The following is a 17,107-nucleotide window of genomic DNA, read 5'->3' as shown; positions in this document are numbered from 1 at the left end:
ATCATAAACTAACAATCAACTACATATCAGAAGTACCAAATGCAAAGATAGAATACTACAAGGAAAAAAGTGTATGGCACGTGATGGTATAGAACTTGTGTACCAAGCATTGCAGTGACCATAAACAGCTGCAAAAGCATAAGGAGAGAGAAACTGAACATCTTTGTAATCTTGGAAAGTGCATATTGAGTGTGCACCTGTGAGGCCAGTGTAGAGCCGCAGGAAGCAAACTGGCTATCTCAGTAAATGTGCCCCAAGAGCAATGTTGTACCTAGGAACTCTATCCTTCCAGGACAGAAAATCAAAGGTTTCCAGCAACCTAAGAAACACAAAGGAAAAATTGAAAAAGTAACCCCTAGTGTTCAGAGAAAGGATCAGCAGAGAATATCAAAGGAACTTGTAAGGCATTCTGATATGTGAGCACATCAAGTGCTCAAGAGAACAGAGGTTAGAACAGAAGTGTACCCAAAGGGAGACTGGTGCTAGCAGCATTGGACACAGTTTGAGTTTGATCAGTTATCATACCATCCTAAATGTCAGATTTCCATGTAATCATCAGGTCTTTGGGCAAGGGAAAGAAAATAAGTCCTCGGTGATTTTTCAGACAGTATACCCATTTCCACATCAGAGAGGAATAAAATCAATATCTCTGAAACACAGAGATGAACACACTCACAATGGATATTCCTGACAATTCTGACTCATGATCCCGTACAGGGAAACATGCATTATGGGAAATGGCTCATGGATTTCAAACAGCTGGAGTAAAATCATTTCCTGTGCTCCACTCATTCTTAAAGGTTTTCTTTCTGTCCAAGGACATATCTTGATACTCCTAATTGCAAAGACAATTCCAGACATCCAAAGGATAGAGAAAGATGTAATGAGAGATCTGGTAACGTACAAATGGGACAAATGGTGTCTACTTGGGAGACAAGTAAAGTCACAGGTAGTCCAAAAGTGTTTTTTAGTTTGGCATCATCTCAGACGATATCTGAAAAAATTTCTACTATATTTACAAATGTTCGAATGGGGAAAACAGGAATGGAACGACATGCAAATGTAGGTGCAGGTTGGCTCCACTGCACACTGCAGCATTAGGTTCAGCGAAAAAACTTGACACTTGACACTTGATTAGGGTTCTGCTATTATATCATCCATGGAAGGATCCAGGCATACTGAATTGAGTGACTGAGAAGACAGATTCCATTCAGCATTAGTATAGAATAACAAAAAATAATTTCCAAACTAAACAGTAAGGAAGAAAAACTAAAAGGCTCGGAGAACATTCAAAAATGCCGAGTCATTATGCAGCAGTGTTCAGCCAATGATAGGATTCATGAGGACAAATGGCAGTCAGGGAGGACACGACTTGCACACGAGCACCTCTACACTGAAGAAACACATCTATATTGAGCAAAAGTATGAAGATTCCAAAACAGGTTGAAAACACAGACACGTTGTCAGAATAATTAGACACTTAGCAATAACATTCCACCACAAAAATGTCACATCAAAAGGAACAAAACCAGTAACTCTAAAGCACAAACCACACATGAGCCAAAGAGATTGCTCATAAGTTCAACTGAGGGCGCTACAAGTTTGGGAAAAACCTTGTGTAACAAGATTAGAGAGCCCACAGCACCTACAAAGAAACAGAAAAAAAACAGAAAATCTTGGATTCACAGAAAGAGGACACTGAGAAAAATCTCCTGAATCATGGCAAATTACAGGAAACAAAATACATATTAGAGTGCAAAGACAAAATGGTCACAGAGAGAGAATGTGCCACTAAGGGACAGAAAAAAAAAAAGAAAACATTTAAGGAAGGTTAGGAAAAGCGAAGCAAAAGAGATTCAAAAAGCACCTTTAAACAAGTTCAAACACTGATAGACAAAATGAAACATACATGAAAGCAAAAGACAAGGGACTCTTAGGACACAGGAAAACTTCTAGGAAAAAATAATCACTTGGAGACATATTCCAGACCAAGAGGGAATAGGAAACCCCTCCTTCTCACTCCAGGAGCTCCGGCAACCCCGCGGGCACCCAGGGGCAGAGGACACAAGACACCCGGGCCCCTACCGTGGTCGGGCTCGGTTAAAACGCCGGTCACATCCGTGCGCGAAGGCGGCACGTCCGGAAGAGGTTCCCGGGTGCCGGGCTCCGCCGTGTCTGCGGAAGAAGAGGAGACATAGCATACTTGGCCTGAGTGAGGGTCTTTTCAGACAACACACCTGCCTCCGCCTAGAAGATCAGGCAGAAAAGGTTCCCCCAGCCCCACATCTCCTCTCGCCTAATGTGGGTACGTAGGTCAGTAAGGAGAAGCACGGGAGTGTGCCTACACAACAAAAAATCCAACCGAAGGGAAACTGAAGGCACCAGGGGCAGGACGGGGAGGGGCCGGGGCAAGGACATCTCAGGAGAAGCAGAGGCCCAGAGGACCATCCTTGCGGAGCGCGGCGTGCCCACGCCTAAGTCCCCTGCGCACACTGGGCCACCGGGGGCAGTGGGGCACTCCACGCCAGGTCCCGGGAGCCTTCTGCACTCGCAGCCTGCGTGGCAGCAACTCAAGGCATGCTGGTGGGACTGCTGCACCAGACGGGGCCATGGCAGGAGCAGACGTGGGGAACAGGAAGCATAGCCCCCTCCCGCATGGGTTAGGAGACCCCAGCGGGAAGAAACGGACGCCTTGCACACAGGCCCAGGCAGCGTGCAGCCAAGCTGAGAACCCGGGAGCACACACGGCCCCGTGTCGGAGCACCCGACTCGCACCGCGGCCCCTCTCTCTGCCAGGAAGCACATCCTTCCTGGCAGAGAGCCGAGGATGCCACCGCAGCTCCAGAGCACAGGCCAGGGGTTCGGGACCAGGAGTCACTGGGCGACCGCTTCCCGGTCCCGGAGGGACTAGGAAAGCCCCCTTCTCGCTCCAGGAGCTCCGGCAACCCCGCGGGCACCCAGGGGCAGAGGACACAAGACACCCGGGCCCCTACCGTGGTCGGGCTCGGTTAAAACGCCGGTCACATCCGTGCGCGAAGGCGGCACGTCCGGAAGAGGTTCCCGGGTGCCGGGCTCCGCCGTGTCTGCGGAAGAAGAGGAGACATAGCATACTTGGCCTGAGTGAGGGTCTTTTCAGACAACACACCTGCCTCCGCCTAGAAGATCAGGCAGAAAAGGTTCCCCCAGCCCCACATCTCCCCTCGCCTAACGTGGGTACCTAGGTCAGTAAGGAGAAGCACGGGCGTGTGCCTACGCAACAAAAAATCCCACCGAAGGGAAACTGAAGGCACCAGGGGCAGGACGGGGAGGGGCCGGGGCAAGGACATCTCAGGAGAAGCAGAGGCCCAGAGGACAATCCTTGCGGAGCGCGGCGTGCCCGCGCTTAAGTCCCCTGCGCACACTGGGCCACCGGGGGCAGTGGGGCACTCCACGCCAGGTCCCGGGAGCCTTCTGCACTCGCAGCCTGCGTGGCAGCAACTCAAGGCATGCTGGTGGGACTGCTGCACCAGACGGGGCCATGGCAGGAGCAGACGTGGGGAACAGGAAGCATAGCCCCCTCCCGCACGGGTTAGGAGACCCCAGCGGAAAAAACGGATGCCTTGCACACAGGCCCAGGCAGCGTGCAGCCAAGCTGAGAACCCGGGAGCACACACGGCCCCATGTCGGAGCACCGACTCACACCGCGGCCCCTCTCTCTGCCAGGAAGCACATCCTTCCTGGCAGAGAGCCGAGGATGCCACCGCAGCTCCAGAGCACAGGCCAGGGGTTCGGGACCAGGAGTCGCTGGGCGACCGCTTCCCGGTCCCGGAGGGACTAGGAAAGCCCCCTTCTCGCTCCAGGAGCTCCGGCAACCCCGCAGGCACCCAGGGGCAGAGGACACAAGACACCCGGGCCCCTACCGTGGCGGGGCTTGGTTTGAGCATTCATAGTCACGCCTGGCTGTGGCACGTCCGGCACTGGTTCTCGGTTGTCAGGCTCGGCATCTGTGGAAGAAGAAGAGACATAGCATACTTGGTCTGAGTGAGGGTCTTTTCAGCAGCATACCTGTTTCTGCCTAGAGGACCAGGCAGAGAAAAGTTCTCCCAGCACCACACTTCCGCATGCCTAATATGGGTTCGTAGGTCAGTGCGGAGACAGCACTGGTGTGTGCCTAGGCCACAATGTATCCCTGAGAATGGAAACTGGTGGAACCAGGGCCATGGTGCGGAGGTGCCATGTCCGGTGTCGAGTAGTCCCCCTGCGTTGGGCCACTTATGCTTTAGTTTCATCCCACTCTCCAGTGTGTTTTGCCACGTTAATGATCTAAAGTGCTCAAGCCAAGTGGAGACCCTCATGTAAGTAGTGGTGCATGTAAGCTCTAGGTGTAATGGGAAGTACAATTTGTAGTCTCGGTTAACCTGACTAGTATTCTGGCACTCTTTAACCAGGAGACACATCCTTCCTCGGCACATATCCACGGTTCCATCACAGCTTGATAGCAGAGGCACTTATTTCTTGAGAAGGAATCACTTTGCAACAAACGGGAAAGTTAAAGGGCATGTGAAGTGAAAGGATACAGGAACTTGCAAGTGCCACCTTGGTGTTCCAGTGGGAGCAAAGATAGAACCTTATTTCATCCAGACCACAGTCTCCTCTGAGGGGCCACGTGAGTACACCTCTAGGAACTCTCTGGTCCCTGCAGGACACTACTGCCAGCCCCAGTTCTCATGAGCCATGTTCAGCACATGCTTAGTCATGTCCCTCCCTTGCTGACGCTCCCGGCATGTGGGAGAAATGGGGGAAATTCTTAGGCAGCTGCACAATCTCCTCTCTGCTCACTCACAGGGCAGAAGGCAAGCGTGGCCGCACAGCTGTTTGGGTCCAGCCTTTTTCCCTACTGGAGGATTGGGGCCTGTCCCTTTCCTGGCACTCTTTGAGTCTCATGTTGGGTTCATATACTCCACCTCAGACAAATCTCAAAGTGTTTAGGCATGCTTTAAGAACACTCTCATTGTAGCAGCAGAGATTAAATCCATGACTTCACTTCAGGCAACAGCCATGCGTTGTGGACACGTTTCCCGGGGTTCTGAGACCAGCCGAGGCAAAAAAAAAAAAAAAAAAAAAAAAAAAAAAAAAGTCATGTTGGGTTTCAAACTCCATTGAAAACAAATAATAAGAGTGTCTCAGGCAGGATTGCAGAACCCACTCGTTCCATGTTTCAATTAGTGCATCCCTTTTCAGAAGGTAACACTGTAAGCCACAGATGTAATGAAATTTCTTTTAACTATCATTTGCCTATTTGTTGTGCTAGGGAGCCAAGAAAGTACAATATGATGCCCAGTTCACTTTCTTAGTAGGGATCATGGTGACAGTCTCTGTGAATTAATCTTTTCCCTCCTTCACTGAAACTGAAAACCTCAATTGTCATTAGCCTTGCCGTCATATATTTGGTAAATTCAGTATTTGATGGATGGCTCCAAGCATTTAGGGATGAAAGGTGAAAATGCAAAACCACCATGCCATCTCTTTAATTCAGTATCTCAGTTGTCAGAGAAAAGCATGTCTGGGCATAGAAATGTTTCTTCATTTCTCCTCTTTATGAATAAGTTTTTATTGAAAAGAGTTCATGGTTTAGACATATGCAGGGTTATCACTTGGATTTTTGCTTTGGTTGGAGTTAAGCTGCTCTAGGCGTCTAGTCTCTCAGCGTTCATCAATGTTCATCAATGGTAACTGTGTCTATGAGTGTCCCAGTGGTATAGTATGCTGCAGTTCATAAGGATAGAAGTTGGGCTTGAGCTGAATATGGGTTTCTTTATCTGTATATCTCTGTTGCACTGAGAGTTCAGTTTCAGTCTTGCCAGAGAGTGTGACAGCCAAGACCTTGTTCTTGGTGCTGAGAGAGACAAAGTTGACCTCCTCCTTGTCCTACTGGCAAGCCTTGATGATTCCAGTGATTATGGAACCAATTCCTATGACTCTATACAGATAGGCCCTTCCTCAGGTCATTTCTGTGCTGAGAATTGCCCTTCCCCTTTCACAAAAAAAGAGGATAGGCATAGATGAAATGAAAAGATCCTGTAATTAGGGAAGTGGCCAGTATCCCAGTGAGAGCCAAGGAAAAAGTGCTACTTTGCTAACCCACTGTCTTGGCATAGAGACAACAAGGGTGACTCACTATCTAGGCATTTTAATCCCTGCTGCACAGCAAAAGACGACTTCAATCCAAGTTAGGAAAATTGCTCAACCATTTTGGCAAGTTAGTTCTTGTGGAGGTTTCAAGGAATTTTAGGAAAGATGGGATAAAATCCTAAAAAACCCTGGCAACTGTTATTTTCAGTAACTCAGAAGACAGAGGACAAATGACATAGGTGGGCTCATTCCATGCTTAGTTTTGGTCTCCTTGTCCAGTGAAGGAAGTGTTTGTGCCAGTCACACTCCCAGACACTCGGTCCAATTCCCAGGTAGATTTTATTTAATCCATTGAAGAAAAATCTATAGCTGTCTTAGGATAGCTTTGGAAAACAGACCGTATCAGAGGTCACGGCAATCATAATGGAGATTTTCTTGAGGTTTCTGAGACCTCGTGAAGAAAAGGAGAGGGAAATACATATCATGAGTACAAGATGCAAAGACAGAATTCTTTTGGAGCCAAACAAAAGATTTTCTAAATTCATTGCAGGTATATTATTTTTATTGGAGTAGCACTATTCTACAAAACACTGGAGTTACGATTTGAGGTTGCAAATGTGTGAGGATACAGAAAATGAAAATCTTGGCAACCTGGAAAGTGCTGATTTGGTGTACGACTGTGAAACAGTCACAATGCCAGCAGAAGCAAATGGTTGTCTCAGTGTTTGTGCCTCATCAGCAATTTTCTTTCAAGGGAATCTGCCCTTCCAAGGCAGAAACTGAAGACGTCGAGCTAGTTAGGAAACACACACTCAAACATTTGTGAAAAAGAAGCTCTTAATGTCACATTAAAAGATGGGTAGAGAACATAAAATGAAATCCTAAGTAATTCTGCTAACTGGACACATCAAGTGTTCAGAATGAAGAGGTCAAAAGACAGATGTGGGCCCTGGCCAGCTCCGTCTCGGCATTATTTGCCAGTGGAAGATTTTGTTCAGTCACCACATCTTACACTGTGCCACACTCCAAGTGAAGTGTGAACTTTCATGTTGAAGGGAAAACTAAACCTATCATAGTGTATTTTCCAACAGCAGACCCTTCTCAACATCAGATAACTGGTAATGAAGTTATTCTGAATCCAAATATGATACAAGCACATGAAAGGAGACACATGCAAACATGCATTATGGGAAAATGCTGGGTGAACTTACTTTTGCTCAAGAAAAAAAGATTCCTATTCTAAATTCTCTCTTAGATGTTTCCTTTTTGTCCTTGGATATCATTTTGAACTGTAATTTTCCTTCCAGAAATAGAAGCACAAGAAAAATAAAGGCAAACTGCATAGTCAGTGTTCCCATGGAAGCCAAGTCAAGAAAAATATGAAGTCAAAACCATTGCCTTAGTTTAGTGGTCACACTGGTCATTCTCTAGCAAGAGAGTTATCGATGGAGGAGTTCAATTCCAGTTAGGAAAATTATACATTTTGGCAAGTTGGTTTGTAGCAGATGTTCAAGGCAGTGCAAGGAAGATTCAAGTGCATGCTTAGGAACCACGCCGGTTGTTCTCTTCAGTAACTGAGAAGACAAGGTTCAGAAGGCATGCACACAGGCCCCCAAAACGAGCGATGGACCGACAGCCCGGCCCACCGGGATCCTCCCCCGACACGGAGGGGGGAGGTGCGGGCCGCGGTAGGGCCGAAAGAGCAGCGCCTGGTCCCCACCGTGGGGACCTGCAGACCGACCAGCATGCCTACGCTCCCCCCCCCAGCAGAAGGGGCAGACGGGGCACACAGGTGGGGCACGCCACCCAACGCACTCAGCACAGGAGGGACGGTGGCCAGGGGATAAGGGTACCCCGTCAGAAGGCATAGCCTTTTTGCCAAGTGGAGGGTTTGGGTCAGTCACATTCTTTGACATTGGGTCAGATTCTCATGTTGGTTTTACTGATTCCACTGTGGAAAAATCTAAAGCTGTCTTAGAATATGTTCAGAAAACAGACTCATCTCAGTGTAAGATACAAGTAAAATCAACTCTGAAATCTCAACTTCATGTACTCATAAAGGGGATTTTCCTGAGGTTTCTGAGACCTCATGAAGAAAAGAAAAAGAAAACATACTGGGGGCAGCCAAAATAGCTCAGTTGGGAGAGTGTTAGACTGAAGAAAAGGAAACTAGATATGATGAGAACCCACTGCACAAACTGAATCATCTTTAGAATTGTTACTAATAGAGAGAGAACAGATTTCATGTATTTCACAGCTACAGTTCTAAGAAGGGAATCGTAATACCCCCCTCCCCCTCTCACTCTCTCAACCCCCTCTTTTCTTCCCTACTTTTCCTTTAATTTTTACAAAGAAAAGCTTTCAGTCCACTCTACAGTCACAGGCTTAATTTATCACTAACCATATAGTCAACAAGTAACAAAGTAGGAAGACTACAGTTCCACAGAAGTATACACAAGGCCTAAAAAGCACAATCATATCACAAAGTATCTGTTTTATTCCTAAGTATTTTTTTGTATTCTACATCACCTGCCACATAGCAGAGAAAATAAATATATTTGTCTTTTCGGGACTGGCTTGTATAATTAGGCTTAATGGTTCCCACTTGTACCCATTTCTGTGCAAAAGACAGGATTTCATTCTTTTCTTTTTATGGTTGAGGAGTATTCCATAGTGTGTATATACCACATTTTCTTAATTCCATTATCAGTTGATGAATATCTGGGTTGACTCCACATCTTAGCTGTTGTGCATTCAGCTGCAATAAACATGGGGGTACAGATGACACTTCACACGCTGATTTCATTTTCTTTGGGCTAATTCCCAGGAGTGGAATGGCTCAGTCATATGGTAGATCTACTTTCAGATTTCGGAGGAATCTCCATACTGTCTTCCATAATGGTTCTACTAGTTTACATTCCCACAAGCAGTGGGTTAGGGTACCTTTTCCCCACGTCATCACCAGCATTTATTGCTTTTTGATTTTTGGATGATAGCCATTCTAACTGGGCTGAAGTGAAAAATCATTGTGGCTTTGATTTGCATCTCCCTGCAGACTAGTGATCCTGAGCCTTTGTTCACCTGTCTATTGGCCATTTGAATATTTTGAGCAAGAAAATTCCTTTCTAAATTCATTTCAGGTGTTTTGTTTTTATTTAAATTCCACTTATATACAAAACATGGGAATTACTTTAAGAGGTGCAAAAAGGATAAGGACAGAGATACTGAAAATCTATCTTGAAAATCAATGATTGAATTTTGCAACTATGAGACAGTTACATAATAACTGGATTCAAAAATGTTTGTCTTAGGGTAGGTGCCTCATGGGCAATTTTCTACCAAGGAATTCTAGCCTTCCAGGAAAGAAACTGAAGATTTCAAGCACATTGATAACAAGGTGCAAACCTTTTATAAACTATCCTTTAGCGTTAGGTGAAAGGAAATTTAGGGACATTTAAAGGAAGCACGCTCTTGGTACTCTTCAGTAACGCAGATTGCGAAGACAGAAGACACAGGTGGTCCCTTTACAAGCTCAGGCTTGACTTCTGTCTCCAGTGGAAAGTTCTGGCCAGACACCATACCTTTAATGGGTTCAGACTCCGGTGATAGTGTCATCTTTTCCATTGAAGAGAAAACAAAAGTAGTGTTAGTATATTTTCAGTCACTTTCCAGTATCTGATTGCAGGAGAATTTGTTTGAAATGTAAATATCATTTGCTCCTAATGTGGGTTGCGTAAGTTCTGAGACATTATCAAACTAAGTGTATCGAAGTATGTCTCTGAGAAAATGATGCCCAAGTTGAATAATCATTGTGAATCAAACCAATTCTTGTTTTGAATTAAAAGTTTGAGGTTTAATTCTTGAAATCATTTAAATGAAGAATCTTGTACTTTGGAAAAGTACCCATCAGTTTTCCACAGGGAGCCAAGGATAGAATAACATCATTGACTCATATTGGAGATTGTCTTGCAGTTTCTGAGACATCATGAAGACCAGCTTATGAAAGAACAATTAATGAAAAAATGTTTTATAGATGTACTACTTTCTTGAGCAAAACAAATCCCTATCCTATATTTATTCTGAGGTTTTTCTTTTTAACTTTGAGTACTATTTATGTACACAACATACAAAGATGACACGTTGGTACATGAAGGCACCAAATTTGGAACACTGGGAAGAACATGAGGTCTTTTCTGTTCATCCCTAACACTGTTCCCTTTCAAAGGGTTTCAAAGAGCACTGGGACTTGGGATGTGTCAGCTACCACAGAGTACCAAGGGGAGAGAAAGACAACCGGTAGTGTTGCTAGTCTCGCCGATGCTTCAACAGGAACACACTGATTATGTGTGAGAGAGTAATTCAGGAAGTGTATGTTGCAATGCATTTCAAAGAATGAACTTGTCTATGCACACACTGTTTCTGGTTGTATCATAAATACCTATTATGAAAAAGTGTGCATTCATCTGAATATGTTTAGCAGCCAAGTCACATACTACTTTAAGTCCATGTTTCCTCAGCACAAGAGGCACTCATTTGTAAGGGCTACACTTAAATTTGGTTAGAAAATGGATCCGTAGACTATATCAACACATGATCTCTCCGATGCACACATTATTTGCAAGAGTGGCGTGGTAAGTCAAGTACATCATCTTATCTGTCCTTTGGTCTCAGGACACCATAAAACCTCCTGATCTGTGCTACCCTTGTGAAGACAGAGCAGGTGGTCATGGGAGGGGTGGCATTATTCTTGGGGTTAGCCCTGAGCTACAGGACATCGCTCAAGCTTCTCCCGTGACACCTGGCAGGCTTGCAGTCTGGTTCTTAGCAAAGCAGTGAAATTCTCCCAGAGAACCTGGCACGCTGGCCCTAAGATCCCACCTCAGGGAACTCTCACCTAGGCCGGCAGCACTCTGCCCCGCAGTGGCGATGACTTGCCGGCTACTCTCTCCAAAGTTTCTTTTGGAATTCATACAGCTCTTCTTAGACTTCTGGTCATCTCCAAATATTCTGGGATAACTTGCAATCATAAACTCCACAAGGGAAATCTGTGACACAAAAGGGTGGACATGGGGTGCTCTTTTCCACTTGGTCTGTTTAGAAGCACAAGTCCTATGTGAACTGTGAACATCACAAAAATGTGAAATTCTGGATTCTAACAAAAATTTGCACTTGACATTAACACATACGAACCAACTTTATCTCCTAAATGACAGTTACACTTTCAAGAATACTATGTACCTTGTCCAAAAACACTTCTCATTAGAAGACCAACATATCTTGTGGCCTAGTTAAATGGCTAATATTTTGATATCACTTGCTTCTTTGGCAAAAATAGGATAACTGTCAGTTAACCTATGCAGGATGTTTGAAGTGAAGATGTAATCATTCCACACTAAAAAATGTCAAGTACTCGAGAGAAGAACACATGTGAAATGTGCTTCTCAAGTGAATTATCTTAAGCTTGAGAAGCAGAGTTTCTTTGTGGATCCTTTGACGTGAAAGGAGTCAGTGCAAAGAAACTGTCTGCTTGGTTAGCTGAAGTCTTTCCACAGCATGGCTCTGCCTCAACCCAGCATTACATTCTGCATGAGCTTGAGAAGAGCTCTGATTATATTGGAGATGTTATGGGCCCATTACAATGCTCCGGAAACCTTGATTCACCTTCACATTCCAGTAGCAGAGATGAAATTGTACACAAACATTTCTCTGAATGAGCCACAGCAGGTGGATGAAGGTCACTGGTGGAAGGATAAGTGTGCTCATCTTGCCCAAGCACACAAGGCAGTGTCACTGCTGACCACTACTGACCACTATTATCACCACTGCCATCACTCAGCTTAGGAAGCCATGAAGAAAACTTGGTTCAAGTTTGCATGGCTCTCAGTGACAGAGACAGAATTGCACCTTAGATTGCCCAACTACCAAAACTTGGTTTCCTTCTATCATGTTACATGAGCTTCTTCTCTCTCCATGTTTAAGTCATATCACTCTTCTGTTTCCTACATAGGAAATAAGTAACTCACTGCTATCAATTTCCTGCATAACACCCCACCCTTCCACAATTCCCAATACAGAATAAGTGACCTGACACTGTAAAATGGAAGTCTTCACGGTTAAAAAAAAAAAAGGCTCATCAGAATGCAAATCCTGACTTTCACTTTCCCAATGGGACTGTGCTCCTCAACACATACAAACAGGGTACCTCATTACCTTTCTCCTCAATTCGCCTTCGAGGGCTGGGCTTGTTGAAGTAGATCGCCAGACACACAGAAGGCTCGGGGTGATGCACAAAGCTAACTTTGATGTAGTCATTTGATTGTATGATGCATTACATGAGATTGCATATAATGATGAAAACAAGTGTCTTAGGACAGCTGCGTTAGCTCTGGGCAGATGGGCTAAAAGCCTAAACACAAAAAAATGGAGTCTTATAACAAGTCACATAATCCAATGAAAATACAGACAAAAGGAGCTGTAAGTCTTAAAAAAATTCCTATGATTTTTTGCTGTGTTTTCACTTGGGATAACTCTGTCAATATCTAATTGAACACAGGTATATTAAAAACAGATGTTGTGTTACAGAATGTTCTCAGGTGAGAGCTTACTGAGGAAATTCAACAGCAATTAATTGAAAGCATTGCCCTTCTTTGAAAGGTAATAGTGCAAGAATGCTGCCTCAAGCCAAGAGTCTAAAGTAGTGATGGAACAAACACATCCCAGGCATGAACGTATACAAAAGTGCTTGACTGACTTCAATTCCATAAGCACACACAGAGATCTCCACTTAGTTGCTCCTGACAATATGACGGTCAGACCTGTGGTCAACTGTTCTTGTACCATGTCTCTGACACCAGCAGGCTTCCTCCCCACCAATGTCATACATTCAGAATGTGTACAATATCAACAACTCAATAACAACACTATTTGGGGAGAAATAAGAACTCAATGACAATGGTAGAGTCTACATGTCTTCTGATTCTGGCTGTGGTGTGTGGGACTACAAGAACCCTCTTCACAATGTGCACTCTTTTAGTGGTTCATGCTCGAGAGCAGAAGAGAATCTTTTTCTCAGACTATGTCGGTTGCTTTCTGAGGCATGTCTGGAGTACAGTACCAATTATATAGAATCACCTCTGGATGTCTCTGGCCTCCTCGTCATTCCCTTCATCAAGAACATTCAGCCACTGATCATAGAGGTCAGCTGAAAACAGGGTGCTAGGAAAGGCTCGAAGGCAATCCTTATAGAGATTAAAAAAGAAGTTATATCAATTTGTTGGCAAGTATAGACTGGAGAAGTTACAAAGAAAACATGTAATTGCAATATTTCATTTAATCTCCGCTTTTTCTCTAGAAGTTCAAACTGTGACCTCCATAGAGTTTGGCCTCTCATTCCCACCATTGTGTACATGCAGAAACAGGTGCTTCAATTTCTTCTGACTTTCTTCTGACTTCTCAGAGTCTGAGAAGTTTTGGAAGGGAAGAAAAACCTCATCTTATTGTCTCAATCATCTTTTGGGGGGTAGTTATTATGGCATAGTGGATTTATCTGCTGCCAGGGATGCCATCAACTCATATCAGAGGGTCCCTTCAATTCCTGGCTGCTCTACTTCGGATTCAGCACACTGCTGAAGTGCCTGAGAAAGCAGTGGGTAACTGCCCAAATACTTGGGGCTCTGCCCTATTTCAGAGACCTGAAACAAGTTTTGGGTTCTGGCTTCAGGTTGGCCCAGCCCAACCTGGGCCACTGCAAAAAACTGGGGAGTGAACCTACATGTGGAAAATTGATATCTCTGTATGAGAATGTGTGTGTGTGTGTCATTGTAAGCTTATTTATTTATGTAAAAGATGGAGTTGAAACACACACACACAGAGAGAGAGAGAGAGAGAGAGAGAGAGAGAGAGAGAGAAACAGAGAGACAGAGAGGGAAACAGAGAGAAATCTTCCATACACGAATTTACTCTGCAAATGTCCACATTGAATCCACAAGCCAGGAACTCCACCCAGCTCTGCTATGTGAGTGGCAGGGACCACAGTATTTGGGCCATCTTTTGCTGCCTTCCCATGTCCATTCGTGGTAAGTTCAACCAGAAGCAAGCAGCTGGGACTCAAATCAGTGCACATATAGGTTGTCTGTGTTGCAGGCAGTAGGTAAATGCACTGCGCTACACTGCCAGACCCATACGTGTCTCTTTCTATCACTCTGCCATTCAAACATATAAAACAAATCTCTATAGTCTTCTTTGCCTATATTTTAGTAAAATAGTACAAACTGACAGATCTGCTTATGGGTCATCCTAAATCATATTATGCACTGAGGACATGTAAACATACATACTTCACATTTTGATTTCAGACTAATCCTTTTAAGTCTTAGCAGCAAAGGTTCCGAACCAAATGAACTAAATATACACACGTGTACTCACATAAAATAGGAAGTAAGGACTGGACATTTTGACTATGTCTGTTCCCTGGGGCAAAATACTCTCCTAATAGCCTCATTCGACTTTCCTTTTCACTAGCTCATTGATCAACTCTTTTTTTTTTTTTTTAAACAGAGTGGACAGTGAGAGAGAGAGACAGAGAGAAAGGTCTTCCTTTGCCATTGGTTCACCTTCCAATGGCCGCTGCGGCCAGTGCGCTGCGACCAGCGCACCACGCTGATCCGAAGCCAGGAGCCAGGTGCTTCTCCGGGTCTCCCATGGGGTGCATGGCCCAAACACTTGGGCCATAGCAGAGAGCTGGCCTGGAAGAGGGACAACCGGGACAGAATCTGGCACCCCGACCGGGACTAGAACCCAGTGTGCCAGCGCTGCTAGGTGGAAGATTAGCCTATTGAGCCACAGCGCCGGCCTTCTTTTTTTTCTTTCACAGGCAGAGTGGGTAGTGAGAAAGAGAGACAGAGAGAAAGGTCTTCCTTTGCCATTGGTTCACCCTCCAATGGCCGCCGCGGCCAGCGTGCTGCGGCCGGCACACTGCGCTGATCCGATGGCAGGAGCCAGGTACTTATCCTGGTCTCCCATGGGGTGCAGGGCCCAAGCACTTGGGCCATCCTCCACTGCACTCCCTGGCCACAGCAGAGAGCTGGCCTGGAAGAGGGGCAACTGGGACAGAATCTGGCACCCCGACCGGGACTAGAACCCGGTGTGCTGGCGCCACAGGCGGAGGATTAGCCTAGTGAGCCACGGCACTGCCCTTGATCAACTCTTCACAAATATAACCAGAAGATGGTGGGATTTATATTTCCAGTTCATATCCCGTTGCTAGCTTTCTTTCCACTGGTCTTACTATATGGCCCATGACACTTTTACATAACAGTGAGTGTAGGAAATGCCTCTCAGTAAGTGTTGTGTTCATAATCCAGACATTGCTCACTCATTCTAGTATTTCTTCAATAGTCATTTATGTCATATCCAGTTTGGACTACTGGGGATAGAACAGTGAAGAAAATGGACAAAATCCAAGCCCTCTTATACCTTGACTATGTCACTCGTGTCCAATACTCTCCCACTGTAGTTACAGCCTTCGACTGTTTCCCAAGGAGTATGTCCAAGATGTGTGGAGCTCTGAATGATGTGGAAGTCTGGGATGGTTCAGGAGTAGCTTTGTCTGCTGAGTACTTACTTCCATGCATGTGGGGTATGTGTCCTCTCTTGGCTTTCCCTGTGCTGCAGGATGAATAGACGGGGCATGTTGTGGAAGCCACACTGTGAGCCAAGGAGAATATGTGAAGACGATTTGCTGTTGTACCTCTGCTTCTAGGTAGCTCAATGGCAAATTCAACTCGATGATTGCATTTATTTTTAGCCTGGACCAACTCTCCAGGTGATTCACATGGTATTTATCAAAAATCAGACTCCAAAGTCCTCAGAGGGGTAAACCCTATATCTTGTTGGAAAATGACATCAACTCCATGTACAACAGAAACAACACAAACATGTGACTGTCTAACCTAGTGTGTGGGCCTGTAAGTCATTACAGAAGTGTAACCATTTAACATGTGGCCAAGCATTGATGGAGGGTAAGGAAAGAGCAAGTGTAATGAGTGTTTCAAAGAATGTAAGGATACTTTTTGTAGTGATTACGGCATTACCAGATTTTTGTTTCACAGCTGTTGAAAATACCAACAATTCAATTTTCCCTCATAGAAATGAACCTGGATACTTGTGATTTTACCATATAACTTTGAAATACATGTGTATTTTGCACCACCTTGGTTTTTAGAATTCTTTGCTCGGGGCTGGCACTGTTTTGCAGCAGGTTAACGCCTTGGCCTGAAGTGCCAGAATCCCATATGGTATGGGCACGGGTTCGAGGCCTGGCTGCTCCTTTTCCAGCCAGGTTCTCTGCTATGGCCTGGGAAAGCAGTGGAAGGTGGCCCAAGTCCTTTGGCCCCTGCACCCACGTGGGAGAACCAGAGGAGGCTCCTGGCTCCTGGCTTCAGATTGGTGCAGCTCTGGCCATTGCAGCCAATTGGGGAGTGAACCATCACATGGAGGCCCTCTCTCTCTCTCTCTCTCTCTCTCTCTCTGCCTCTCTCTGTAATTCTGACTTTCAAATAAATAAAAAAAGAAAATTATGTGCTCAATGGGCAGAGGCACAGAGAGCGAGACACACATGCACATACACACACACTGTTCATGAATGAGGAAGAGAGACAGAGAGAGATCCTACATAAAGGAATGCCTTCAAAATCCAGTTCAGACCCTGGTTGAAGCCAAGAGCATCATCCTTGCCTCTCACATGGGAGGCAAGAACCTCAGTACCTTGGCCATCTTCCACTGCCTTCCCAGATGCATTGACAGGATGCTGGATCAGCAGCACAGCAGCCAGGACTCGAATTGGTGCTCTGATATACGACACCAGCATTCCAACCCCCAGCATACCCTGCTATGCCACAACACAGGCCCAACATTTTAAAACTTCTAACGTAGCTTTGCCTGCTGCAACACTTTCAAAGTCAGATTTACAAGCTGAGCTTTGTGCTGGGGCTCGTTG

The 17,107-nt window shown here is 45.3% G+C and overlaps 1 protein-coding gene across 1 annotated transcript; it reads right to left on the bottom strand.

Moving 5' to 3' along the window:
- Positions 1 to 301: 301 nt before the first annotated feature.
- On the bottom strand, positions 302 to 14,562 carry LOC133765799 (T-cell activation Rho GTPase-activating protein-like). Its single transcript, XM_062199332.1, has 9 exons — positions 14,536 to 14,562; positions 13,243 to 13,349; positions 12,322 to 12,517; positions 11,006 to 11,156; positions 3,900 to 3,983; positions 2,994 to 3,083; positions 2,086 to 2,175; positions 1,551 to 1,645; positions 302 to 319 (listed from the first exon to the last, which is right to left on the bottom strand). The coding sequence occupies exons 1-9, from the start codon at positions 14,560 to 14,562 to the stop codon at positions 302 to 304; spliced, it is 858 nt and encodes a 285-aa protein (XP_062055316.1).
- Between the last annotated feature and the right edge of the window lie 2,545 nt (positions 14,563 to 17,107).

The sequence above is a fragment of the Lepus europaeus genome, chromosome 8, assembly GCF_033115175.1.
Source record: "Lepus europaeus isolate LE1 chromosome 8, mLepTim1.pri, whole genome shotgun sequence".
Classification (NCBI taxonomy): Eukaryota; Metazoa; Chordata; class Mammalia; order Lagomorpha; family Leporidae; genus Lepus; species Lepus europaeus.
This window is presented reverse-complemented; position numbering and strand designations above follow the sequence as displayed.

Bases quoted from the DNA above. Each gene is read 5' to 3' on its own strand.
- LOC133765799 (XM_062199332.1), bottom strand. From the start codon at position 14,562: ATGTCCAGTCCTTACTTCCTATTTTAT. The intron at 13,350-14,535 runs GTGAGTACACGT...AATCTCTATAAG, and splicing joins GTCCTTACTTCCTATTTTAT to GATTGCCTTCGAGCCTTTCC. The intron at 11,157-12,321 runs GTAATGAGGTAC...TTTGTGTCACAG, and splicing joins AAGGCGAATTGAGGAGAAAG to ATTTCCCTTGTGGAGTTTAT.